This window comes from Etheostoma cragini, chromosome 10 (genome assembly GCF_013103735.1).
Source record: "Etheostoma cragini isolate CJK2018 chromosome 10, CSU_Ecrag_1.0, whole genome shotgun sequence".
NCBI classification, from domain to species: Eukaryota; Metazoa; Chordata; class Actinopteri; order Perciformes; family Percidae; genus Etheostoma; species Etheostoma cragini.
In genome coordinates, this window is record NC_048416.1 from 22,142,736 (window position 1) to 22,162,277 (window position 19,542).

General features: G+C 39.1%; 1 protein-coding gene across 1 annotated transcript; it reads left to right on the forward strand.

The window, feature by feature from the left end:
- The first annotated feature begins 1,220 nt into the window (after window positions 1-1,220).
- Window positions 1,221-13,246, forward strand: gpc2 (glypican 2). The gene is made up of 11 exons (XM_034883894.1): window positions 1,221-1,416; window positions 3,071-3,229; window positions 4,452-4,586; window positions 6,261-6,436; window positions 6,535-6,615; window positions 7,113-7,278; window positions 7,990-8,120; window positions 8,865-9,011; window positions 10,151-10,287; window positions 11,181-11,353; window positions 11,477-13,246. The coding sequence occupies exons 1-11, from the start codon at window positions 1,221-1,223 to the stop codon at window positions 11,746-11,748; spliced, it is 1,773 nt and encodes a 590-aa protein (XP_034739785.1). The 3' UTR covers window positions 11,749-13,246.
- The last annotated feature ends 6,296 nt before the right edge of the window (window positions 13,247-19,542 follow it).

Below are 19,542 nucleotides of genomic sequence, written 5' to 3' on the forward strand. Positions count from 1 at the left end.
ACCTATTGCCCTTGCTTCACAATTTCTTATATAAAAATGATGGAGATGGATATAACCCCTCAATGGGACCGTATTTCTGAATTAATGATGTAGCCTACATAATAATGATGCAAACTACAAAAAACTATATATCTGTCTCTTTGAAAACCTGGTGCACACATACAACTGTGACTAACCTCAATAAAAAAAATGCCAGGGGAGGCCTATGAACGATAAAACCTTCCACAAAAGGCATATATCCAGGGAGAAAAAACAGTGTGAATAGGTCAACACTGGTCATTCATCCTAGCTTAATGGCCCTGATCCCAACCAGTGGTGCTGCAAAAATTCCCTTTGGTAGAAAAACGTGAACCTTTTTTTTTTTTTTTATTCAACTGTAGTAGACAGTGTCAACATCCATAGCCGTAAAATATGCTATACAAAATGCAACATGATTTTGGAACATACTGTAAATTGTTGATTTATCATTTGTTACCGTTGTTGCTCCAATATAGAAAACAACAAAGAAATTGTATACATTTTTTTAAAGAGCTTAAAATGTAGCTTTTTAAGATTATTCTTGGGTATTTCAAGCCTCCATTTTTATAGGACAGATTTAGACGTGGAAGGGTAGAGGGAGGGTAAATGGCTGAACCCGCGGCCTCTCCCTCAGGAGTAAACCTCTATGGTCATCTGCTCTACCAGGTGAGCTTCCTAGGCACCTTTTATTGTCTTTTTTGATCACTTTAAGCACATTTTTTATCTGCCGTTTTACTTGACTCTTAAAATCTTTTTTACATTTGTATGGCTTACAGAAACCTGTGCTTTGTTGAAAGAAAGAAATACAAATGTATTGGCTTTTATTTTGAAAACAATAGCTGTTCCGGTACTTTCATGCTAACCCCTGTAAACCTGATGCAGTTTGGCTGTTAGAAGAGGCTGAGGGACGGGAGTGCCCCATTCAGAGTCTTTACATTTACATAGGCTAACAGCCGATCTCCCAGGAAGGACAAATGAACTGGACACGGTCGATGGAGACATATGTGTAATATAAAAACAGCCCGGCATGCAGCTGTTCATTACACTTATTGGGGAAAACTATGATTCTTTTAAACGACTGACGATTTGGGATACTGTTTTTACTTTTTCCTGCATTTTAGCCGGCCATTCATTAATTCATTTATAAGGTGCTGCACCCGTCCGGTTTTATATAAAGCCGCCCTGTGTCCTGCTGTCTTTTTATGAGTTCTGCGGTTAGGATGGACACCCGGCTTAGTTTCCCCATGTACCCGCTGATGGTGCTGCTCTGCGCGGTCTGTGCACTGTCCGGGACACGAAGCGCCGTGGCTGCTGCGGGGAGGAGCTGCGTCGATACCCGGCAGGTGTACGCAGAGAAGGGGTACAGCACAGGCACCGCTCCGCTGACTCAAATCTCCGGTAAGACTCTACATCTAATCTGCGGTTGGGATAATACACAATTACAGTTTGGAGGAGTCATGCTGAACAGTCACATATTCATCTGTTAGGAAATATGTGCCTAATTCAAGCGTATAAAAAACATTTAAGATAAACGATCGCAGAAATGTAGCCTAGGTGCGTCAGCATAAGGTGTCTCAATAGGGATGACAAAATAAAAAAACACCATTATGCAAATTAAGGTCACTAGGCCCATATAAATTCGCTGCTCACCACCACCAGTTGTTTACAATAAGAACATTAATAATACTAAGCCTATAGCCAAAATGCCTTAACATAATGCACTAAGAAAAGTGATATTTAAAAGTAGGCTACAAGGTGGCAATAACTCATTAATAACCACCAGAGACGCAAGGTAGGAATATCATGGCAAGTTTTCCTCAAGAGAAACAATACAGGGTGGTTTAAAACAAATTACACCCGCTCCCTCCTCCCTTCGTGCTGTTTAAATAGGATGATTAAGGGGATGAGCAAATTGCCAACATCGGTGCAACAAAGAACCTCGCCCCTAATTAGTCTTTGCCTACTGGCCCACTTCTAAATCCCTGCATATCCATAGGCTCTGTTCACTGATGATAATCTTATCAGCTGATTAAAAAAACTGGATTTTATATAATTTGAAGTTTTGGTGGGTGGGATAAGGAGAGAGGAGAGAGAGGAAGTAGGTGGACATGTTGAAATGAGGATGTCTGACAAAGTATAGGGAGCAATTGATGGAGCACTTAAGGTTCAGCTTGGCATTTAAATCAGTGTGTGTGTGTGTGTGTATTATTGAGTTACTCTCAAACAGACTAGTGTGAAGATTTATTTGTGAGAATTTAGGTCTGTGAGTCACTGAGACAACCGCAATATTGATTTGTGTGTGTGTGTGTGTGTGTGTGTGTGTGTGTGTGTGTGTGTATGTGTGTGTGTGTGTGGGGGGGGGGGCTATCACTGAGTTTTGGCTCACTGTCCCGTGGGCCAGGGGAGCAGATGGCCAGGAGAGCGAAGGATGAAGAAAGGCAGTTTAGAAATGGAAATAGAGGGATGAGAGAGGGCTAATAGTGAGACACACACAGAGAGAGAACAAAAGAGGCAGAGGGGAACATCAGCAAGGGTGGAGTTGGGAGACTTTCAACTGTATTAACAGTAGGTATCTTCATGTTAGATGTAAAATGATTTAAACAAAGAATTTAAACCTTTTGCTTAAAAAAAAAAAATCTTTCTCCCTTGGTTGTCGTTTGCATATTATTACCCCTGACATATCAAAGACCCAACCTGTGCTGACAAAGAGACAGATTAAAGCTGAATAATTCATGCAGGGAAATTACAATTTTCTATCACACCCTTATCTCTGTTAAGATTTCCCCACAGTAACTAAACAGACTGATGAGTGGAGGAATTGAGTTTCTCACTAAAAACATTCGCTTAAACCTGGTAAAAGGCCTACTGATGTTATTGAGAATAGGCCTTGTTTTTTGTGGAGGTCATAATAATAATTTGTATAGCACCTGTTTAGCCACAAAAGCAGAATTATAAAAGATGCTATTAAACTAAAATAACTCTCGAGATTTCTCGAATTTATACACAAATAAACTTCTTTCTCTTCTGTCCTGGTTTTACCTTTGTCCTGCAGGTGAGCACCTGCGACTCTGTCCTCAGGATTACACCTGCTGCTCCAGTCAGATGGAGGAGACGCTGGCCCTGCAGAGCGAGAGGGATTTCCTCAAAGCTGTCGAGGACAACAGCCAGTTCCTTTTGACTACTTTTACCCAGAGATACCGCAGGTTTGATGGTAAGTCTTTCTTCGCATTGCTGTGGCAATGTGGTACTCGATGGTTTATACAATTATTAATTATGTTTATTGGGAATATTATCTGATGTGATATTGGGACTTCTCCTCGTCTCCCCCTCCTTATCTACCAAGTTGGTGGCGATGAGTGACAGCTGATTAAAAACGTATTTAGGCTCCCTGACTGCACAGTTCGTCTTAGATGGTCGGATATCTAAGCCACAAAACTTGACTTGACTTTGAAAGCTGAAAGCACAGAAATGCATGCATATTGCAGAGACTCTAGTAGGCTCTTATGTATGTTTAATCAACACATAAGAACTGCTATGATTAAAGAAGTAGGATTGCACTTTCATAAAGTTGGGGGACTCACAAGAGATGGATTATAAAAAATAATAGTCCCAATTGAAGCTGCAGAGGTTGAGATATGCTGATTTTTAGTCCTTATGGGTGAAGCTCCAGAAACACTGGCTCCTACATTTCCCATAATGCAATTGTATAGCGTCTTTAATTGGACCCTTTGTGCCTGGTAAATGCCCAATTTGTAATGCAGACTTTCTGTTTGTAGTCAGTAATTGTATATTTGTAGACACCAAGAATAGCTGAGGTAACCTTGATGACATCTCTATTACATCAATAGGGTGATCTTCTCAGACTTTTGAGTACTCCCTCCAGAGCCACAGAAGACATTAAACATTTTGTTTTATTGGACTAACTGTGGCCTGTAACCTGAACTTCATGTGTAAAATTGGTGGAATATGCCTTTAAACAAATGGTCACTGTGGGGATACCCACCCAGACAGCTTTAGTGACTGTATTTCAGAGAATTCAGCCCACGTTGTCTGAAATTCTGTATGTATGGCTGAAGGTTTGTAGCAGCCTCAGCATCTCACTGATTTAACACTTTTTCCTCCTACCTGCTGTGGACTGCTATCACCTTTTCCCCCCTCCTCATCCTCTTATATAATGAACGGTATGAATCATTTAAACATGCTGGAGGAGTGGGAGAATGCATACGAGTCCTACATAGAGTACACATTGTTGCACTCATTTACCAGTGTGGAGGATCTGATTCAACTTTCCCTTTTGAGCTGTTCATCTTGGAGGGGAGGGGGGGAGTGAGCGCCCACGTAGGTAAAAACCTGGCTTAGCTATTAGAAGAGAATTAGGTGTGATTAGATATGGGATTCATATCTGATCTAAAGCTTTTCCTGTCTGTCTGCAGAGTTCTTCAGAGAGCTTATAGACTTGTCAGAGAAGTCGATGAACCAGATGTTTACCAAGACCTACGGCCGGCTCTTCACCCAGAATTCACACGTCTTCCAGGAGCTGTTTGTGGAGCTGCGCAGATATTACTCTGGTTAGTTTACACTTATCAATTTATCAACCTCACTTCAATCTTACATGTTCAAATGGTATAACGTTCTCTGCAAAGTGATGTCAGTTGGGTTGAATAAGAGATAGAAAACAATTAAATCAGGGGCTTCACAGTAATTCTGTGGTCTAAGACACATAACATGTAGAACTAATGGGATCTTTCTCATTTTTTTTGCTTAACCCCCCACAGCTGTCTCCCCATGTTTTCCTGTCTATATCTACTTTCAACTTTCTACTCTCAAACAACACAAAATGTCAAAAAGTTATCTGAAAAAAGGAAATGAGCACACAACATTTTAGTTGTTTTTGCACAACAACCACATTTCAGGAAACACTTATTCAAGCAAGGAACCTTGTAGTCTACATGTGCCAACATCAGTACAATGAGGCCTGAACCAATGCAGAGAGGTCTTTAAAAAATCTACGTTTGGCTTGTCTGGTTAAAGATGGTAAAGTAATATGGTAAAGAGCTGTGATGATTCCTTGTTCCACTGGCAGTTTGTTATTTTATCAGTCCACATCTCTGTTGTGGTAAATCCATAGCCGCTCTGGGCAGCAGAAAAGAGCCAGCATTCTCTTTTGAGGAGAATTGAAATGCCAAGGATGAACTGGAGAAAAAATAGAGAGAGAATTGGAATCCCGCGGATGACTGTTTCTATTTCTGTTCCGGATCGCTCCGTTTTGGCATGACAGCCGCTCGCTGGCGAGTCTGTCTGCAGGCTGTTGCTGCTTAGTCAAAATGTCTTTTTCTGCCAAACAGCATGTATAACTAATTTAAGTCGGTATTGTAGACTACAGATTGGAGAGTCTGATATTCAGAATTCTGTCTGCCAGTTGACAAATGCAGAGAGAATGACAAGCACATTTAAAGAAAGTAGTAAATGAGGAAACAGTGTTTAATAGACAATATAGGTATCAAAGTAAATAACATGGTTTTGTGTTAGTTTGGTTCTTTCTTGGCTTTTATTTGGTTAGTTTAAAAACAATATCAACATATTTTTACTTTATTTGATTACAATATCTGTGGCAGCTTGCATCTAGGAGAGTGGTTCTACTGTGCATGTGTAGAGAAAGTTCACTCAAAAATTAAAATTCGGCCATAAGTAGTAACCCTTTATGTCAGTCAAAATGTGTAGTACTGCTAAATGTGGTTAGTCAACTGCGTCTCAACCTTTTCCCAAACCATTGAAGATGGCCATCTTTCACAGCATCAACAAAGCATTTAAAAAAATATTTAAAACTGTCTATCAAAGCTCTGCATCAGCTGCTGCAGTGTGTGTAGTCAACAGTTAGTTGGATAACAAAAGTCTGGTAAAAATTTGTCTTAACGTATTTTCTTTCTCGACAAATCGTGGAATTGCATGCAGCTTTCATGTAGTAGGGGCTAATTCACAGTGTGATTGGCGGGTTTACATGTATCAGTTGACACGGAAGGAACCAGAATCAATGACCTGGCCCACTGAGCATTATAGTTCCACACTGTATAAGGATATGGTGCTTTAGATGAAAAGCCTAATTCAGTCTAACAGAACAACGTACATCATCCACTCTGCTGAAATGCCCCCTACTGTAATACGATGCTCTTTCCGCTCTGCAGGAACATGATTTTTGTTAGACTACATATATTGTATGCTGACCGTTGTTCTTGTGTCCACAGGGGGCAGTGTCAGTCTGTCAGAGGTTCTCTCAGATTTCTGGTCCAGACTGGTGGAGCGGGTCTTTTCTCTTGTTAACCCCCAGTATCAGTTTAGTGAGGACTACCTGGAGTGTGTCAGCAAACACGCCGAACAGCTGCAGCCATTTGGGGATGTGCCCCGCAGACTGCGTGTACAAGTATGTGTGTTTTGATGAAATAGTTAGTAATTGTATTTCCAGATGTGCAGAATGTTTGACTAATCTAATATCTTGCTATTTCTCTTTTTTAAATTCAGGTGTCAAGAGCTTTCATTGCAGCCAGAGCACTATCTCAGGGGTTAGCTACTGGTCGGGATATTGTTAACAAAGCAACAAAGGTGAGTTGTTTCTTGTACTGTTGTCTGCTCTGCTACACTGACATTATTCTTATGTAAATAATTGTACACTTTTTAGAGGCCCAGGTGACATTTTGTTTGTTTGTTGTATCTGACCAACAATCTAATCTAAGGATCATAAAGTATTTCTGATATATGACAAAGACAAGCGTAACATTCTCACATTCCTTAAGCTGGAACCAGGAAAAATTTGGCATTTTTGCTTGAAAAATATCTATTTTAATATAAAAATGGTTGCAGTATTAAGTTTTTGTTGTTGTTGATTCTATTAATGAATTACTTCAGATATATATATTTTCCTTCTCCCTTTTTAGCATCAACAAATTACAGGATTCGTTGATGAAAGAAGTGCTTGTTTCATGCACTTTAAAGGTTTCCAACTGTGTAGCTGCCAATGTGAAGTCCCCCTAGTTTTAAAGTTAATAATGTTGAGTAATTCTTTTGGTCATAACTCTTTCACCCACTGCTTTGTGTTTCAGTTGACTGCAGATTCAGAGTGTGTGCGTGGCCTGATGCGTCAGTGGTACTGCCCACTGTGTCGAGGAATGCCCTCCCTGCGGCCCTGCCACTCCCTGTGCCTTAATGTAATGAAGGGCTGTTTAGCCAACCAGGGCGACCTTGACACTGAATGGAACAATTTCATTGGTGGGTGAGGATGTGATGAACAACACATCCTAATATGTTGTTGTGGTTTAAGTGGGTTGTTTAGGGTCAGGTGCATGACACATACATATTTAAAATAGCCACAAGAAGCATTTGGGTTAATAATATTAGATGGTTAAGAAAACATGTCGTGACACAAAAATAATTTAAAAACCTTTTTGAATTATTATCATTATTAAATTGAGCATACCTAAAAATAGACTCCTTTTTATTGTCCTCCATCTCTCATTTACTTTCATTTCCGTTCCCTCCTAATTAAATTCTCCTCCATTTATAATTCATGTTTCTCAGCCCCTTCACAATTGATCTGTCTTCCTATGTTTCCTTTCCCCTTTCATCAAACCCATCATGGTCCTACCTTTTTTCATCCCTGTCCATGTGTACTGCACCCAAACCCATTTTACCCCATGTACCATTTTTATTCAAGCATTTTTCTTCACACTTCCCTTCATAAGACGTTTATGAGGCTTGCTTACTAACCTTACAACCCTGTAATCGCAGATGTAAATTAAATCTTTTTTCAGCTAGCTCGCCAGTGATAGATTCCAGACACAAGAAACCATTGTCTTCATGTTTATCTGTGTCTAAAATATGCCACCAATAGAGAGTAACACCAGACAATGAGAACTTGGGTAAACGTTGTCATAGTGCAGATTTTCACCTTGGAATCTCTATTTCTCTGTCCTCTATCAGATGCTCTGTACCAGGTTTCAGAGAAGTTGGAGGGGCCGTTCAATGTCGAGCTTGCAGCTGACTCCATCTCTGTGAAAGTGTCGGAGGCCATCATGCACATGCAGGAAAACAGCGTCAGCATCTCCACTAAGGCAAGGAACAGGGCACAAGCAGAGGATGGGTGGGGAGGGGGGATTGGCATGGATGTAATTTTAATTACACTCCCTAGTGGTTCTTCTTGTATTCATTGAACCTTTTGTAAGTGCATAAAAATTATCTACCGCCTTTATGAAAATCACTCTTAAAAGTCAAAGCTACAATCTTGATTAGGGTTTGGAGCTGTCAAAATGACAGGAATTATACACAGAGAGCATGACTGCCTCACAGTATGATTAAAACATGGCAGACATCCCAGCCGCTAATCCAACTGAGAGACACCCACATCTTGTTAAAAAGGTAGGTAGGCTTGTGGCAGCAGTGCTATAAGGAACAGGCAGCTCTTTCCTTTGCTTTATGTGTTTGCTGCCTTTCACCAACAACGTGACTGTGGAGTTTATGGAGAACCATTTCAACAATGTTAAAAATGTTGGTAATTATCATTCCGCAATAATTTTACAATAATCATACACCATGTGCAAGATTTGTCCTGTCCGATTCTTAGTGTGTTTATGTCTTAAATTGTTCTTGTTTTAAGCTATTTGTCTCTTGACTCTAATGCACCTTTAGTGTGTAGTATGAGTCTCTGTGCAGTGATAGTAAAGGTTTATATCTATTTCTGTTGTATTGCAAGATTCCAGTTCAGTTGCAACACTTGTAGTTAAAAATATATAATTATTTACAAATGCTTGTTACATAGCCGGTTACACTCAAATTGCTTTTATTGTTGTTTACCTCAGGTGTTCCACGGTTGTGGAAGCCCAAGGCCAGTTCCAGGACGGTCCAAACGCTCACCCAAGGAGTCAGGGGGCAACAGGAGGCCCTTCCGCACCTACAGCCCGGAGGAGAAACCCACCACTGCTGCAGGCACCAACCTGGACCGACTGGTGAGAAATAGTGATGTCCAAATGAAGCTTTGTGAACCAGTGTCTTTGTTTTCAGAGCCCACTAGGTGGCGCTCTCTGTTCCACATAGTGTTGAGAATACACTGAATTGCAATGCCTTGGGCCTTTCTCTAGAAAAACCAAGAGCGTCATCTAGTGGGCTCAGAAAATGAAACACTGGTTTACAAAGCTTCATTTGGCCAACACTATAGTGAGAAGGAGAGATACCCTGTGTAAACTGGGTGTCGCAGCTACTAATACTGTATAGTGCACTTAAAACCGCTTTAAACTTCCATTAATGGATTTTTGGCCAGCACACCAATCTCCAAACACATTAATATGTTTTCATCTTCAGAAATTTAAAAACTTCAGAAAATTGTGGATGTTACATATCCAGCAGACACAGTAACATAGTATTAATTACTCAATTGGTTTTTTTTAGAGCTTTTTTACTGAAAAGCAACACGGAACCAAAACCTTCTCTGGTTACATGCTAGAAAACTAAAAAAATGAGATGAGTCTATAAAGCTCTCTGTAACGCTAAGAGAAACTGCAGTCTGGTGATAACTTTCTGTGGGCTCATCACGACAAACAACTCTTTAAACATAAACATGATAATTTGACAAGATGTATTGATTAGTGCAGCTTTAGGTACTCAAATGTTGTTTTGTGAAGGTCATCTTTGGGTTGAGTGTGATTTTAAATTTATTATATACAGTATATATTAGTATGAAATAAAAAATGTTTGCACTGTGTGTGAGTCAAGATTCAGACGTAGCAGCTTAGCAGGAAGCAAAGAGGAAAATCAACAAATAAGTCTAAGCTTGGTAAAAGAAACTAATAATACAGAGTGCAGCGTTCAGAGCCCAGACAGTAGCCACAGAGTGGTATTTACATTAAAGAAGTGCTGGCCAATAAATTAAGCCAAGAGCAGATGAGGTAGGAGAAGATATTCATATCTATTTATGAAACCTCAAAGACGTGGTTTAAGAACTGACCTGAAGCAGTGTCATGTCAGTTTTTCACTTTGGCCAACATCAGCACTGCAGCTCCAATATGTTTCCTTCAGCCATCCATACCAAACAAGGATACTTTAAAACCAGGTCTCACAACGCAACCAATTTATTTCCGCCTTCGTGTAGGTTACCGAGCTGAAGGAGCGACTGCGGCCCATGCGTAGCTTCTGGGTGTCCCTCCCACACACCATCTGTAACGATGAGAAGATGGCTGCCGACGTCACTAACGAGGACCGCTGCTGGAACGGGCAGAACCGGGGGAGGTGAGCAAGACCAGAGTGGAGGGACGGAGGATTGGGTTTGGTAGAGGTGGAGGAGGAGGCAGTGATGGTGCAGAGGTGGAAGGATGCAACAGATTGAACCAAGTTCCTTTTTAATTTTCCCAGTCACCCACATGCTCTCTGCGTGGGTCTGCTTGCTTTTATGCTCACAGAGACAGCCCAACACCATGCATCCAGGCCGATGTAGAGACACTGTGCAGGTCTGCGTGTGTGCTGTGAAAGGACACACGAGTTGGCATAATGAAGGATTTTATTCCTCCTGCAATAGGAAACAGTTTTATGTAAAGGTACACCCAACTCAGCAGCTTTAATCACAAAGCGAGACTTCAGCCATATGGGCTGGTATAAAATGTTATATTACTATAATTACCTTTGCCAAAATGTTAGCATATCATACACATCACATTTATGCAATGCTAAAAGAATTGAATTAATAAATATAAATACCTTATCTGTACTTGTTTTTATTGTAAAACATTGGTAAAAATACATTATGGGCCGCAGTTTTCTTAACAGACCCCCCAAAAAGACTCTGACGATGTAGTTAGAAAGACATTGACGCTGATGCTGAACAGGTATGTTTGCCATTGTCATGTTCTCATCTATAACATGTTAGCTAAAAATTGCTGTGCTAAATAAAAAACAGTAAAAGTAAAAGATATAACCAAACTCCAAATTCATCCTGAGGGGGACACGTATGTCAAGACAACTACTGGACATTTTCAACAAAAAAGAAATGTGAACCTCAAGTTTAGGAGATCACCAAAGTCTGTAGGATTCATGAATTGAGACCATCCAAAGAGCCATGCTTTTTACGTATCAAAAATAACATGTTCATTTAAGTTAAAATAAGTAATTGCTGTGTGCGTGTGCAGGTACCTCCCAGATGTGATGGGCGACGGGCTCGTCAGCCAGATCAACAACCCCGAGGTGGAAGTGGACATTGCCAAGCCAGATGTGAGGACCAGACAGCTGATAATGGAGCTGAGGGTGGTGACCAACAAACTCAGACATGCTCAGAGCGGACAGGACATGGACTTCATGGACAGTCAGTCTATATATTTGTGTTTATTAAGTAATGCATTGATAGAACTAATCCACTTAATTAGTATGAACTGTTTTATTTTCTTTAAACGCATCGGTCATAATTCTCTTTTTTTCCTTGATCTAGGTGAGGAGGGCAGTGGCTCAGGAGATCAGGGTGAAAGGTACAATGATGATTGGCCCGGCCATGGGCGTTACTCCCCACCCTACAACAAACCCCCTCACAACCCCGCCTCCAACCCTGCAAAGCCGCCTCGAGTCCGAGAGAAAAACGGGTCCAAGTGGAACAGAAACAATGGTCATGGACGGGTCAAATCTGCAACCAGCCAGCTCTCTTTCTCCCTGGTTCCTTTGTTGTCTTTGCCTATCATGGTCACTGTTGCCCCCATGTGGAGATAGCTGTTTACTACAGTCTGGAGCTGGAAGGTGTCTGTCATGCTGGAGTCTCAAGCACATTATGAAAAACAACTAAAGTCATTCCATTTGGTCGCACCAGCAGGAAAAAAACAAACACAAACAGTCTAATTTAGCAATAATTGAAAATCTTTTTACAGCAACAACAAAAAAAAAATAGGTTAAAGTGAATAGTTTTCCTACTGCCCTTAAGATATTACCAGGCATTGATGATCACAAACAATGTCATTTTTGTAGTGCCATTCATGGAATCATGTCTTGATGCTGAATGGTGAACAGTACTGAAACATAAGAGTCTGAAAGAGAAACTAAAAGTACAATAGAAAATGAAGTGGCAGCAGGTCCGGCGTAGAAGCATGGTGTCATGTGTTGAGATGGAGGTTAGTCGTGTTGGTTAATAACCGTGGCGTTTCAGTGAGCAGCTGATTCGATCTGAGTTAGTTTGTTGCTTCCTTTCTCACTAATTACGTTCATTAATTTAAATGAGCTTGATTCCAATGCAGTTGTGGGTAAGTTTTTGTGGAAGTAGTATGATTTAATTTACTTAATTAAACCTCCATATTTTGACTTGGAGAAAGAGTTAAGAGTGTGACTCTTGAAACCAAACAAGGGGCTTATTTAGAATATAACTAAAAGCTCAAATTAATTTAGGTTAACTTTTGACAAGGGGTTGATTCATGTAATATATTGGTCCTTAATTTATTTGTAATATATTTTATAATTTTTATGATTTTTGAAGCAAGGGTTGAGTGTTTTTATCTTTTTAAAAGATAAAGGAAAGATCAAGTGTATTTATTAATCCTTGTTGTAAACCAATCATTTAAATATTAAAAATATTCTTATTGAACAAATCACAAGAAAACACAAAATAATGGGCCACAAGACCAGTTATTGTTTTTTTAGCCTTAACCAGAGATTGTTATGGAGCAGTGTGTGTGTTTGTTTGTATGATGGTTAATGTTTTATATTGTTTGGTGTATGTTCTTGTTTCAAGGTTCTGAAGTCATGTTGAAAAGATTTTCTTTTCAATAACATGTTTTTCTACTTATCTTTCTTAAAAGCAACAAAAGATGATGAAAACAGTAAGCGAGGTCATAATGTGGCGTAAGATTGGATGAATGTTAATGGAAAGACAAGAACTAAGAGACAACGGCTCTTAATTTTCATATGATGAATGTGTTTGAGCAAAGATCAAAATCAAAGAATTTTCAAGAAGGAAAAACAAAACTGGTGAGGTTTGGTCATCCACGGACAGACATAAGGAGAAGAAACTAGTTTTTCTTTTTTTTTTTTACTTTTGTTCACTTTCTTGCTGAGAGTTGGATAAGAGTGTTGCCCTGTTTGTATTGTCAAGCTGCAGCCAGTTAGCTTAGCATAAAGACTGGAAACAGGGAATCCGCTACCCTGCCTCTGTCCAAAGGAAACGAAATCTGCCGATCAGCACCTTACTAATTAACACACTGTGTATTGATGTTTAATCTGTAAAAAAAAAGAAAAAAGAAAAAGTGAACGACAAGTTATGGTTTTACGTGATGAACTATTTCTTGGCTTGGATCAATTACCAAGTAACCAGTAGAGACCCTTATGCTAAGCTAACAAACTGCTAGCTCCAGTTCCAGCTCTTGGCAAGAAAGCAAATAAACATGATGTACTATTTGATGAAAGCCAATTGATTTGGTCCCAAAAATAGAGCAGATGGAGACTATTAAAAGAATGTATAGATGCTGTGAAAGGACACCTTTCTGAATGAGGAATCGTGAAATTCACTTGGTTGAAACAGAACTACACTTGTAGTCCAATGGGCTATTGCACCTGTACAAAATATAGAGGGGTTTTATTCTAAAATGTTGCAATTTAATTGTTTTTGAGTTTCTGTCAAATTTTGGAATGAAACCCTTCAGCGTCAGTAGGGTCCTTGTAGTCGACTTCACAACAAACACAGTATTATGTTGCATAACTACAAATGAAAACAGTATTTCAAAGACAATAGTGTAATCATAAGTGCTTTCTAATGATCAGCAGTCAGATTAGGGCGTGGTGGCGGCAATGTTTCAATTCTATTTCAGGTAAATTGTTCTGTGGTACGACCCCTCATTCATCCCCACCACTCGCACATTCCTTCATGGTGAAAGTATAGCACAACCTTTTTCATGTAACAGTTTTTTGGTATTAAACGAGTGATATTTTCTGCTTCATTAAAAAAAAATCTTAAAATGTGTGTTTTTTTATTTTATTTTATAATAACGTAGCATAAACATGTAACAAAAAAGGCCCTGCATCAAAGATGTCCCAACTAATCATGTAATTCTGCACTAGTATGTTCAAGACAGAATCAAATGGTTAACGTCTTGTGCTCACGGCTTGTATTTCGTACTGCTAGGATCTCTGGTTTCCTTTTAGCCTTTAAGGGGAGCGGTCTCTCTGTTTGGATCTCCATCCTGTGAGAGCTTCATGTGAAACCATCATGTCAAGTACAAATCATGGCAGTTTAGACAGTCATTATAATGGGATGATCTCACATGTTTTACCTCAACATTAACTAAATGTGTTGAATTAGCTCTCATTTGGGGTAGGGACAGTCATTCTGCCCCACATGAAGAAAACTTCAATGAAATATCTGACTAAAGCAACTTTGGTACAAAATGCAATATAGCTTACATACCTTTGTCATCAATCATAAACAATCCAAGGAATTTTGTTGGCAATGAAGGGAAGACAAGCAACCAATGTTTTGAAAAAGTAGCTTAAGGGAGCAATACCTGGTGCCTATTGGAGCCTAATCAGGCTCAATGTGGACTGACCTTTAAGGTGGACAAACTAATACACTGCCACACACTGAAAACATGAATGCCACAGTAAAAATGAACATTTTCACACGCATAATGAAATGTGAATTTTTACAAAACAGCAGTACAGGATACATTGCAGTAGGCCTAATGGCATTAAATGTGAATTGTTTCACCAGGTGGCACCAGAGTTTATGTTAACAGAAGATGTGGTGGGTCCAATATGTCAGAGCCACAGATCTGCAGTTGACTTGCCAATTGAGTACAACAATCATCAGTACTATTATTCATCTATTGTATGTTGTAATGTAGAAGTATTTATGAAATCTGTAGTAGCAGTTGTTATGGTAATATAGTTTTACGGTGTTGCTGCTCTGGAATTTAAACATTAAAAGTAACTTCAAACCAAATGTATTACTGTAAATTAACTGACGTCAGCAACGGACACAATGCATGGTTTCTATAATAAAACTTATGATGCAAGAGTTAGCGTTAGGTTTGGTAAGAAACACGTTCACGGTACTAGTACTATGACGTTGGTGAGAGTTTGGCTCATACTTTTTCTGCATCACATCCACTGCATCACATTCTTCTTCCTGTCATGTAATGCATGTTTAAAAGAAAGAAAGGACAGAATAAACAAATATAACAGAATCTCACATCCAGTCTTTGGAGATCTGTAGAGATTTTGCTATCTAGTTATAATAATGTAATAATTTAAGATTATTTGGTTGATTTAAAGTCATGTAATTTCATTCTACAGGAACAGTTCACAAACCTTAACCTTGAATAAGAACAAGGAGTGATGCATTGAACCAGGTTGTCTGTAGTCACACGCACACACACGTACGCACGAACACACACACACACACACACACAGACACACACCTGCCTCAGAGTGTTTCCACTGCAGTAGTGTTCCTGAGAAAAGGAAGTGTGTGAACATTTACTGGTTGCACAAAGTCTTTGTGACAGACGGATGGATTTCTGCTCACACATCTTTTCCTCTGAGCTATAGGTTTGAGCTGAGCTTCACTTTTCTCAAGTCTCTTCTTTTTGTCTGCAAGATTAGAATGACACCTGCAAGCCTAACTGATTTTGTAGGTTATATTGAATTGAATCTAATCCTACATCCTGTCCACTGTACCAACTATGTATATACATAGTTGGACCAGGGAGGCCTCAGACAAACACTTTCAGTTTCAGTTTGTGTGATTATCACGTTGTATTTATAGTTTTAGTGTTACACAGCGTCACCCTCAAACGGTGCATTATACAATAAGTTTAATGGTGGTTGCAACATGAGTTTAATAGTGGCTCTTTTCTGGTAAATAGGTTAGGTAAATAGTGGTCAAAACATAAAATTCATTATTGTCTTTGAAAGGCTGTAGTGGGCTCAGTTTTACCAACCCAAGCACCAAAAGAATCCATTGGTACCACCCATGTCATGCTAGTTTGTCGAGAAAGGGGCTAAATAAATTGGCAAAGAAAAAAACTAGATATTTTGGCTGATAGTGGTGGTGTCTCCCTGTTTAAAGTCTTTGGGCTTAAGCTGGTTGCTGGCATTAGCTTGCAATTTAAGATCAAAGTTTACGATACAAAGTTTAAATTGCCCGGTCTAAAAAACTTGAACTTTGGAAGCCATCAATTGTGTGGAGACCCATTTTTATGTCCCAGGAAAGAAAACTTTAACTTTGGGACAGTGTAAGGAAAGGGTTTCCTGCTTTTATGATGACCTGGTTTAAATACTGAATAAAACTACATTTCCACTTCCACTTGTAACATTTGCCATGATCCAAAGTTGTTCAGTTTAACAAAGTGTCTGGTTTGATTGGTTTAAAGACATTTTTTTTTGCGTCCCACCACATCGGCCAGTATTCAGCGTGGTGAGTGGTATTGTTGGTCTTGTCCACTCTCTTATCTGCTCAACCACACACACTAAAATGTATCATTATGAAATACCATTGTTTGAGACCCCAGTGTCATCAAGTTCAATTTTTGCTCTTTTATCATGTTAAGTGCTGTTTAATTTGACGTTCACTTCAGGACTTTAATTTCTTAACAAAACGTAACAAAATGTATTGTGAAATGAGTGCACATCCAGGAAGGCAGAAACCAAAACTGTCAACAGTTTGTACTAAATTTAGCTAACGGAGGCTTTTTGTACCCTAGCTACATATCCTGTTGATGCCCAAACTCATGTACACTCTGAGTAAACATTGGTGGCGGTCTGTCAAAGCAAAGAAAAGTCCGGCCACAGCCTGTATCTCACAGCCCATCTGCTGCATGTGGCTTTGCTTGTTTCACAGGCATCTGGTGATGCGAATAAAAGACTTGTGTTGAACTACCTTTGAATAGCTGCATGTGAAAAATCTATTTTTAGCATTTTAGAAACTATTTCCAAAGCTCTTTTGTTTCCATCCAAAAATAAAAAGCTGCAGCATTCCAATGCACATAAACAGGAAGTCACTGATCTTTCTTGTGCGGTAAGAACAAATCACATTTCCTTACTGATCCAATAACTTTTTACTGTACTTCATCACACAAGGAGTAACTGGATAACATAAGCTATGTTTCATATTTTGTGCTGTTATGGCAAAATAATGTGCATTTATTTTACTTTCAACTGTACTGCATTGTGTGCTTTGTCTTTGTGCCCTTTCTTACCCCCCCCCCTTATATCGAAACAAGCAAGGTGTACTGGGCGACTGGTTCACTTTAGTCCAGGCCCAGATATACATTTTACTCAACTGACTACATATTGAAAATTCTGCCTCATACAATACAGCCGTACAGACTTGACATTTATCTATTCAACTACTGTGTAAACACGATAAGTTAAGTGTAATGTAAAAATCACAGATCACAATAAAAATACTGATCTTGTCATGTTGTATATGTAACATGTAGGCAGAGTCTGCATCTCTCTCAGTTCCTGAGATGAGAAAATGACTATCTGCTCTGATGTGGTAAAGCCCACCAACGGTCACATATACAACGGGCTTTTTATCATCAAAGAACACGCTACCTCATGTGCTTTTGTAGGTGTGAGGCAAAACAAAAATCACAGGTCTCTGTGTTCATTAAATGCTTTCTATTTCAAATGATAGTCATAGTAGTAGTAGTAATAGTCCCCTGCATAGTAGTATTTTTAGATACTATTATTATAAGGATATTGACAAATGTACCAAATTAACATCCCGATAATGACTTACAAGAACCAAAATCGAGAACCAAATCAATTCATCTTAACTAACATGTTCATTAAACTCAGGCAAACTCAGTTACCAACCAAAACAGTGATATTTGTTCTGTTTTCTGAATGTTTTCTGCTGGCTGTGCATTATATTATTAAAATTGAGTGTATGGTGGGAAGCCAGCAGGGATCATGTTGTTGTCATGGCAACCTTAAGGTTGGTCAGAGCACCTGTGTGGTGGGGGGTGAAGTCTTAAATGTTACAGCACATACCGGCATGTCAACACTGATGCTATTTTAATCCACCTTTAACCTTAGTGTACTCACACTGTATTTGAATCATCTGTTCATGTTTTTTTTTTTACTGTATTATATACTGTATATGCTGTTTGTTTTTAACTACTGAACATATTTTTATTATTCTAGGATGCCTAACAACATCAGCCAAGGGGACTACACGATGAAAACTAGCCTTTAAGTTAAATTTGGAACATTTTGATTTGTTTTGAATGTTAATTAATGTACGTTATTATTTTTTAAATAAAAACATAAAACAAAGTGATTGATTGTGTAGTTAACATTAAAGTTGAGTCTACAGCCATACTAGCAACTGTGTGAGGCTCTATTTAGTTATAGCAGTGCTTAAATGCTAAACGCTAAAGTTAATACGTTAGCAGACTAACATGCTAACATGCTCACAATGGAAATGTTAAAGGTACAATATGCAACATTCCTGTATTAAAATGTCTAAAAACAACTACACCTATGTTATATATTTTGATGAGTTGTGTACTTACACTAAATGTTTCCATTAACATTCAGACCCAGAGAAATCTGTTCTTTTATTTTAATGGCACATAATGTTTTAATTAGTCCCCTGTCAGTGGTGAAATAAAAGCTTTGACCCCACTGGTTTCTCCTACTTCCGTCAAACACGGGAACCCAGATGATACGTTCGAGAGCCTAATTGCAAATACTACAATGTCATAGAAAGAATAATACTCGGTAACTGTATTACAGCTTGCTTTCTGCCACACAGCATAACTTTGTCCTTGATTACATGCTACTGCGCTTTGAGTAGTCGTTAAGACTAGAAAAGCGCTATATAAATACAGCACATTTACATTAACATTTACTTACAACAGTAATACAGCTGAGATCTTATTTATTAATACGTTTGATTCACATTGATGGTCATGTTTGGTAAGGAACGTTAACTTATGAGGTTACAAAACCTTCAAGTTATTTTAAGTATACTTGTTTTGATTAAGGTAAGGTTACCGTTAAACTACACTAGGATAACCTTGATTAAGTTCTCCAGCTAGCGTTAATGTTGGCCGTACAGATAAAAAACAAATCTGATGCAAATTTTGGCCTCACTCCCCGCCGCTAAGGGATTTCAGTCGAGTTTAGAGCAGACAACAGCCCCAGCGACGTGACACATCCAGAGTTAGCCAGCAGCCAGACACTATTATTAACTTACAGCAATCCGAACCGAGCCAGCACAAACTCCAGCGCCAGTTGATAACGATGCTAACTGCAGTAACAGAAATGTTGTGGAAACAGAACATATCGCTCCAGGCATCAAAGTCAAGCCGCAGTGTTGTGCTGAAATTCTCCCCCCTGTTGCTACCAACACCGGCCCAGTCTGTTGCCCTACTGACTGTGGACATTATGACCTATATTTTAGGCTATGGTGAATTATATGAAAAGGCATCAACAGTATACACTCACCGGCCACTTTATTAGGTACACCTGTCCAACTGCTCGTTAACACTTAATTTCTAAGCAGCCAAT